Source organism: Leptopilina heterotoma, unplaced genomic scaffold (genome assembly GCF_015476425.1).
Source record: "Leptopilina heterotoma isolate Lh14 unplaced genomic scaffold, ASM1547642v1 Lhet_198, whole genome shotgun sequence".
Classification (NCBI taxonomy): Eukaryota; Metazoa; Arthropoda; class Insecta; order Hymenoptera; family Figitidae; genus Leptopilina; species Leptopilina heterotoma.
The window spans coordinates 1-8,708 of NW_025110914.1; the positions used below are offsets into that span (position 1 = coordinate 1).

General features: G+C 29.1%; 1 protein-coding gene across 2 annotated transcripts; it reads left to right on the forward strand.

Moving 5' to 3' along the window:
* Window positions 1-2,425: 2,425 nt before the first annotated feature.
* Window positions 2,426-6,732, forward strand: LOC122501048 (ectonucleoside triphosphate diphosphohydrolase 5-like). Of its 2 annotated transcripts, none has more exons than XM_043610279.1 (4): window positions 2,426-2,547; window positions 4,897-6,047; window positions 6,168-6,344; window positions 6,505-6,730. In XM_043610279.1, exons 2-4 carry the CDS (start codon window positions 4,932-4,934, stop codon window positions 6,601-6,603), a joined length of 1,392 nt encoding a protein of 463 aa, XP_043466214.1. In that variant the 5' UTR covers window positions 2,426-2,547; window positions 4,897-4,931; the 3' UTR covers window positions 6,604-6,730. The 2 variants fall into 2 exon arrangements, with proteins under 2 accessions (XP_043466214.1, XP_043466213.1); XM_043610278.1 differs by having other exon boundaries at window positions 2,521-2,547; window positions 4,908-6,047; window positions 6,505-6,732.
* The last annotated feature ends 1,976 nt before the right edge of the window (window positions 6,733-8,708 follow it).

Below are 8,708 nucleotides of genomic sequence, written 5' to 3' on the forward strand. Positions count from 1 at the left end.
AACATCCATCTTCAATTTTAGATTCCATATATTAATGTGGATTTCAATTTTTGCTATTAAAATTGTTAAACATTGCATTAGTGGGTGCAACAAGAAACTTTCTTGTGATGTATTGTTTCCGTTCTATTTTTTTTATTAATTAAAAAAAATGGTAATGTATCAATATGTAATATTTGAGATTTCGTCTGAGAAAAAGAGGCTTCTGACCATATTTTTCTCTAAAAAATAATCGTATTGCAACCCCAAATTTGATTTTTCCTTCATAAGCCCTCTTTTCTCAGACGCGGTCACAAATAATTTATTTTTTAAAATGTAAGGTATTAATAAATAATATTGTTAACAACAAATCTTTAGAAATTTGTGTAATTTAAAAATACAAAATTCAGAAACCTTATTTAATTTTTAAAAATATTTATTAATTTAAAATTATTAAAGAATAAAATTCTCCGCATAAAATTACCTGTACTACATCAAAAATTTATCAATTTTAAAAATAATTTAAGATGTTGTGGCTTCATTCTATACATTGATTAATACAATTAACCTTAAAAATCTTAAAACAATGAGTCAAAAAATATTAATGATAATATAATATATTAATATATTATTATTATTATATTTATATATATATATGTTATATGATATACATAGCACGATTAGTCTTCAAGATTATATCTTCCAAAAAGACTCAGTGACGCATTGGACGGAACAAAAATAATATTATTAAAAATATAAAATATAAAATATAATTAAAAAATTATTAAATTTAGAAATTGAAAATATTATTAGATTAGTTGAATTGTTTGTTGTTCTGTATAAAATTCTTCCCCAGGAGCACGTAATGTTGGGAACATTCAAGCAGTATTCCAGTAACATCGCAACAACATTGAGGCAATATTGGTGATGTTAAGGCACTGTTCTCATAATTGCTGTAATATTACGTGTTACTGGGGTTTTTAAAAAATTTCGTAAAGTATTCAATTAAAAAAATTTTGTAAACTATGTTTAGGAAATAGAAATATTATTTAGTAATAGAAATATTTTTTAATACACAAACTCTACCAAACCAGTTTATCATTCTGTATCAACAGAAAATTAAAAATTGAATTCGTAAATGTTTAATAAATATTCTTTTTACAAGTAAATTTTATACTTCAAAAAACATTTATAATATTTTGTTCACGAAAAGTAAATTAAAAAAATCTTTTTATTAGTTGACGTAATAAAAAGTTTCTTTAAATAAAAGTCTCTGCAATTGTAAATATCTTTATACAAAAATTCTTTTTAATAAAATAATTTTAAAAATTCGTATTATAATTACAATTTTTATTTTAAAATTAGCTTTCCAAGAGAAAAAAATTAAGACAAAAATGTTATATTCCGATATATGAATTCATATAATTAATAATATTATATTTGGTTTATAAAATATAAACATATTTATATAAATAAACATTTCTCTAGATGTAAATATATACTTATTTTTTTAACACCTCTCCAATTTTGTACATTAATTATTGTCTAAGCAATAATAAATTTCAATAATTACAATTTTTGAACATATTAAAATGTTTTAATTTTTTTTTTACCGTCATTATATTTAATTACATTACTCCGTTTTTTTCTTAAAAATACTTCCTTATCGCCGCCATTTTGTTATAAAATTTTAAATAAAAATTTTTTTTTCTACACTTCAATATGTATTTGACAAACTCACCAAAAATAAATCCTATTCTTTTTTTCATGAAGGTCAAAATTTAATCTCAGAAGAGGGCCCAAGATGTCAAAACTTTTCGAAAAACTAAAATTTACACAAGCGAGTATACCATTGTATTTGAGGTAGTTAATTAACAAATTTTGCTTTAGATTTTGAAAATCAAAAATTAATTAAAATTGCTTAAAATTTATTACTCAGGGGTTTTCAGGGTCGTTGATTACGAATTAGACTTCAGAATTTTTCCTTAGAAACCATTATTTCAAATGTTATGAATCTGAGATAAAAATCAGTACACTGAGAGAAATGGATGGTCAGATTTTGATCCTGATTTGTTTATTAACACTTTTCAAGTTTTATTGTAAAGATTGTAACTTAATATAATCTGCAGTTTAAGGGGATACTTCGACTACATTTTTAACTATAACATGAAAATAATTTAGATCATCCATAAAATATTAAAATTATTTTTATAGTCATTTCTTGAGAGAAAATCAATGGTCAGAAAATATTCTGACCTTTTCTGGATTTACATTTTTCTTAATTCAGTAGGGGAGACTGGGGCTAAATGTTAAACAGTCAAAGCAGATAAAATTCATTATCTTTCGAACGGAAATAGTTAGAACATTGCAGTTTTGACTATTGAATGGTCTTCTTATCACTCTAAATATATGTCCGTAGTTATGTGACATTCTGTTTATTTTTGTCGTGTCCATAGTGTAAAGTGTGTTTTGACACTATATATGTAAATTTTTAAGTCAAAGAAAATTTCAACTTTTAAGTATATTTTTTAGATTTATTCTAATTTGGGTCCCCTGAAGATGTACCTAAAGGTAGTTTTGATAAATATTTTAGTCAGATTTTGTATAGTTATTGTTAAAGCCAAAGATGCACTCTGAGGCTAAACGTTAAATAATTGGTGGGGCTAAATTTTAAGTGTGTATTTTTTCCATGTTTTTTACGTGAAATAAACCTATAGTTATTGTTTTATTTTGAAATTTTAATTTATTAACTCTATAACTATTCTATTCTAAATAAACAAAGATGTTTTATTAAATAAATTACCTGATTTACGCATACTTTAACAAATTGCCCTACAATATTGATCTATATATATTTGCATCTAAGCGGATGTAGTTAAAAATGAAGTCGAAGTCTCCCCTTAGCATAAAAAATCGTACCTATATAAATTATATACGTTAAATCCAAATTTATAATTAAATTAGAAAACTAAATTTGGTATTTTAAGGCAAAATACAATATATAAACCCAAAATTATAAGATTAAATATTCTTCCGGAATAAATTTTAGCTAACTCAGCCCCGTTGCTGGATAATAATAAAGAGCGATGTTCGTTTATAATATTTGAAGAATTATAACTGCACTTTTAATTATAAAAATTATGAACATTAATAAAAAGTTTTAATTTAGAATTTAACAATATTTGTAAATAGTAAACAAAGAGTTCTTTATCAATTTGAAACCAAAGACAATTAAATTAATTTGATCTTTGAATTCAATATTCAAAAAGAGAAACAGATTCATAAATTAAAAATTGAGAAAACCTTCTTAGTCAATAAAATCTTCAATTGATTTGATGCAAGATGTTGAATCGCATTACAGCACTCATCCTCCTACCCGTGTGGAAAAATATTGTGGCAGTCTAGAGTCCAATGATTTCCCGATTAGCAATCATCAAGTCCGTCTAATTCTAGACGGTCCATCAAGTCCCGAATCAGTGACTTAACAGATTGGCTTATTAGAAAAAATCTAAGTCAAATATGTCCGTCTAGTACGGTGTTATTAAGACCGTCTAGATTTGGTCTAGGATGTTATATGCGCATGCGTCGATGAATGCCCAGCTGTTAAGTAACATGGCGCCTAATGGCGTCGCGTCGTTTGGCGTCGTTAGATCAGTCAGTGTGTGATGCATTTTGTTTGTGAATTATAGTATTTGTTGTGGTTTCTGTTTTACGTGAATAATAATGTGCTATGTTGTTGTTGTTTTCTGTATAATTTAATTTTAAATGTGCACTGAAAAAAATAGATTTTGATGTGTATCTATGTGTTTTGATTAGTCGGCTGAAGCTAGCAGTCGTACTCAGCATCAATGTTTAGGCGTCATCTACCAATATGCCTCTACTTCAAATTTTGTAATACTTAATGATTTAAAAAACCATCGAGTATTGTTATTTGAGAATCAATATCCACTAAATAGCAAATTTAGTAAGTTTTTATTTATTAATTTCATTAATTAGTGGTTGACGCCTAAAGATTGGTGCTGAGTACGACTGATAGTTTCATCCGGCTGTTTTGATTTGCAGTAAATTTTATTTTACAAAAAGACTACTATCTCCAATGCCAAAGATTGGGAGGGACACAAAGCCTTACGCTTAAAGAAAGTTGAAGTGAAAAATACAGAAAGTTAAAATATTTTTTAATACTTTTTATATAAAAAAAAGTCATTAAAATTATTTCAAATATAATTAAGTTTTATTATTCTAAGAATAGTTGTCATAACATATAATGAGAAATTTTGAATAGACGTAGATTAGAATTTACTAGCACTGCTGATCAGACCAGAAACGCTGGTCTATTCTAGACGATAGCGTGGAAGTTTCGTTTCAATTCTGAACAGCCGCTCGACAAGACCGTCTGACCTGGGTCTAGAAAGACGTTAGACAGTCTATTAAGCGCTTGGTCAGCGCCCTAAAATTTTTCCACACGGGTATATAGAATTATTTTATTTATTATATTTATAATTATTATTATAATTTATTTTAATTATAATATTTTATATTATATAAAATGAAACTGGATTTTGAATTATCTTGAAATCTTCATTAAATATACAAATTTGCATTTTATGTTGACTCGAATATGAAATATAATTAATCGAAAAATGTACAGATGTTAATTATCTATATCTATTATAAATTATGTCCTTGTCTCAAAAACACCAGAGGCTGTAGCGTCCCACATAGCTAGGTCGCCCATCCAAGTACTAACCGCACTCAATGATGCTTAACCTCCGTGATCGCACGCCGTAGGATTACGCCAACCGAGCTGTATCATCAGTCTGTTTTTGTATTCTGTATTAGTAAATAATAGACTCCGAATCAGAGATTTAGTATTTTTGTATATATGGGACATACATACAAATTTTTTATAAATTTTTACAGTCTTTTTACAGTCGGGATTAGGCGATTATGGCAATATGCCGAGTTTTAGTTCATCATTAATCCAGAGAAAAATGTCAAAAACTATTATGAGACGATATTTCACGTTTATATTGCTGGGAATTTTATTTGGTTACGTGGCTAAAGCAAATGGTTTAGATTCTCCTGATCTCGGCAGTGAGGCCATTGGCAGCGCAGGATTATCTCCGGATTCAGAGAAACCCTTTTATGTCGTAATTGTTGACGCCGGATCCACTGGAACACGATTTTTTGCTTTTCACTTTCATACTTCGAGTGAAGATGGTAGTTTAATTTTGGACAAGGAAGCGTATAATCACAAAAGACCAGGTTTGAGTTCATTCGCTAATAATCCAGATGAGGGGATGAAAATTCTAGAAATACTTCTTAATAAAACAAAACCCACTATTCCACAATCTGAATGGATAGACACTCCAATTTATTTGAAAGCAACGGCAGGTCTTCGATCTCTTCCCAGAGACAAGGCAGAACATATTTTAGAGGTGACCAGAGAGTTTCTTAATTCTTCTGGTTTTCAATTGAACGATGAATCCGTTTCACTAATGGAAGGCTCTGACGAAGGTATTTTCTCATGGTTCACTGTTAATTTTCTTCTGGGCCGATTTGAAAAAAACAGTACGCAAAGTACAGTTGCGGCAATTGATCTTGGCGGAGGATCAACACAAGTGACCTATCGTCTTGACGAGGAAGATAGGAATGACTTAAATCACTCCGTTATTACTAATCTGCAAGCATTTAATCAAAATATGACTATTTTCACTGAAAGTTATTTAGGTTTCGGACTTATGGCTGCGAGAAAGGCAATTTTGATACCACCATTTGCCATGACAAATGAATATGGAGTTATCGAGGTACACTCGAAATGCATTTCCCCATCAACTAACACGACGTGGACGTTTAATGACAAAGAATATCAAATAATGGGGCAAAGAGAAAATTCTTCGGAAATTAACCAAAATATTACCGAAGACGAAAAGAACAAAGGTTCAAATATTAATTTTCAAGATTGCTTAAATTTAGTTAAGAAATTAACGAGTAAAATTGAAAATAAACCAGTGGGATTGAATAAACAAGACATTTATGCCTTTTCGGGCTTTTATTACAAAACCTATGACGTAAGATTATTTCTATTTTAATAATTTATTTATTGTAGTTGCTTGTTTTTTTTTTATTTACAAGTTTTGTAGATAAAATTTGAACATAGACTTTAAAAACAGAAAAAAATAATTTTGCAGACTGGATTAATAGACCCACGAAATGGTGGAATAATCACAGTTACAAATATTCGTGAAGCAGCTCTAAATATTTGTAAAAACATGACAAAGAATAATCCATATAGATGCTTGGATTTAATTTATATTTACTCCTTGTTGACAACTGGATTTGGTCTCAAGCCGGAAACCAAACTTAACGTAAGTTTCATAGGTTTCTTTAAAATGCTGATTAAAAATCGTATACCTGTTTTATTTTTTCATTTTTAAAAAAAATTACGACAAAAATTAACTGTAAATAAAGTAATAAATAATCAATTAACATAGAATTTATAATCAAATGTAAATTTTATAATTTCAGATTCATGCCTCAATCTCTGATCACCAATTAAGTTGGACATTAGGGCTAGCCTTGAAATTAATACAAAATACACTTGGATATTTATACAAGAAAGAATAGTGTTCACGTATTTTTTATAAAGAAAATTGTCATTATTTGTTAAATCTGTTAAAGTTTGACAATTCTATTTAATTGTAATAAAAATATTTATTTCCGAAAAACATACATTGGATTCAAAATCAGTGACTTCAAAAACCCCCCGTGGGAACTTATTGTATTCTCGAGATATAAATTCTTGTAAGAATGGTTCTGTCTGTGTTATAAGGTAGTAAATAAATAAATTTATTGTATTTAGTAAAACTTTTAGATTATTTAATATAATTATGTATATATATATGCACATATTTAGAAATTATACACCTACACACTTAATCAATTTCCTTTATTTTGTAATGTCCCCAAGCAAGAGTGTCACTACTTTCGGGTAGTAAGTAACGCTTGTCGTCAGTTGGACTTAAAGCTAGTTTTACATTTTTAATTTGGTGCAAAGGTGACCTCTTTTGAATCGAAAAATTCTGTAGACAATCGATATAATCGTTAAAGTAAATGTTTTTCTTAATTGCGCTTTTTACATCTTTAGTTTTTTCCGTACAATCTTCACCATTAACCCGAATGCTGTACATTTTACTCCGCAAGCCAACAAATTCTGTGATTATTTTACCACTGCACTCATCTTTTATGAGTCCAAGTCCCTTGTTGTTGGCTTGCGGAATATTATAAGCATTATCTTTGGGATAATCAGACGTATCAAACATATGAATATCCTCCTTCATATCCGCATAAATGTCGGCACACTTTACTTCGTAGATTAAACTATCAGTATCTGTATACATTAACTTACAATTTTCGCCATATTTTTTTAACATGTATTTATAATGAAAGTCGTAAAGAAGGGCCTTTGATAAGTCAAGAATTGCAAAACCAATATACACTGGATTGTCGAAAAAAATTTCTGTTTTTTTCAGTTTAATCGCTAACAGATTTTCACTTAAAATCAATCGGCTATGAAAATTTGGTTTCGATATGTAAGCCTCAGCTACACTATTTCCACCCCATTCTTTTACAAGTTTTACGTCAACCTGCTGGCGTACATTTTCCATCAATTTATCGTAAACAGCGTTGTTCATGAGCTTAAACAGGTTCTTTTCAAATTCATTTCTTGCGTTAAGTCTCATTAAAGTATTGAAATCAATATACGGCTTAAGCCACATAGTCTGTTTAAATTTGATGATTCTGTGAATTTTTACCAACTCAAGTCCATTCGCAAGAACCTGATTTAATACTCTATAATGAATAATGTACTTGCGCTTAGGCTTCAGAGTAGTCAAAAGTCTTGCTTGCTTTGATTTTGATGGTGGATTTGAGTGATCTGAGCAAAATGGAAGATCACTGTGACTGTCGTGCAATTCTTTTGGATAATCCAAGTCTACTTCTAGAATATAGCCAAAAGGTGAGTCATCTGGTATGTTAAAATCAAAATCGTCTGTAACTTCAACCCACTCAAATCCACCATAAGGGAGTGGTTGAGCGCTACCCCAACCATACAAATTGTTTGCATTATAATTCATAATATACTTAACTTCCTCATTCTCGTTAAAATTTTCCATAAAAGGGTTATTAGCGCTTGCATATCGATTGCTACATTGGCTTATACCCCCTCTTAAACCGCGTTCAAAAAACATTAACTTATCTATGTCTGTAAGCAATTCTAAACTTATATTGATAAATTTTAACATAGCGTCCCACGTTAAATCCGGTGTGGTATAATAGTGAGCAGGATCAAGTTTGTAAGCTTGTAAACATATATCTCTGAAATTTTCAAAGATATCTGACAACAGCAACACGTTTGTTTTCACGTATAAATTTACATATTCACCGATATTTGAACAATTAAAAGTGGACCAAACACGTTGGGCATGCAAGTAATCTTCATCAGAAACGGTACTATCATTCAGTGTGTTATAAAATTTTTCTTTTTCCGGCAAGTTTGTTTCTTTTAATTTTTCTCGAGAGTCTAAATACTCATGCGGTATAACCCCCTTACGTGTAAGTAAAACAATGTTATTTGCAGTAAGATTAGAAAATACTTGATTGACAATTTTATACTTTGGAAGGTATGATGCTAATTCCTCTAAAGTTGATGCCATGAATGTATAGGAGTCGAT

Coding starts and splice junctions, on each gene's coding strand:
- LOC122501048 (XM_043610278.1), top strand. Junction 6,048..6,167: donor TTTATTACAAAACCTATGAC/GTAAGATTATTT, acceptor ATAATTTTGCAG/ACTGGATTAATAGACCCACG. Junction 6,345..6,504: donor AGCCGGAAACCAAACTTAAC/GTAAGTTTCATA, acceptor TTATAATTTCAG/ATTCATGCCTCAATCTCTGA.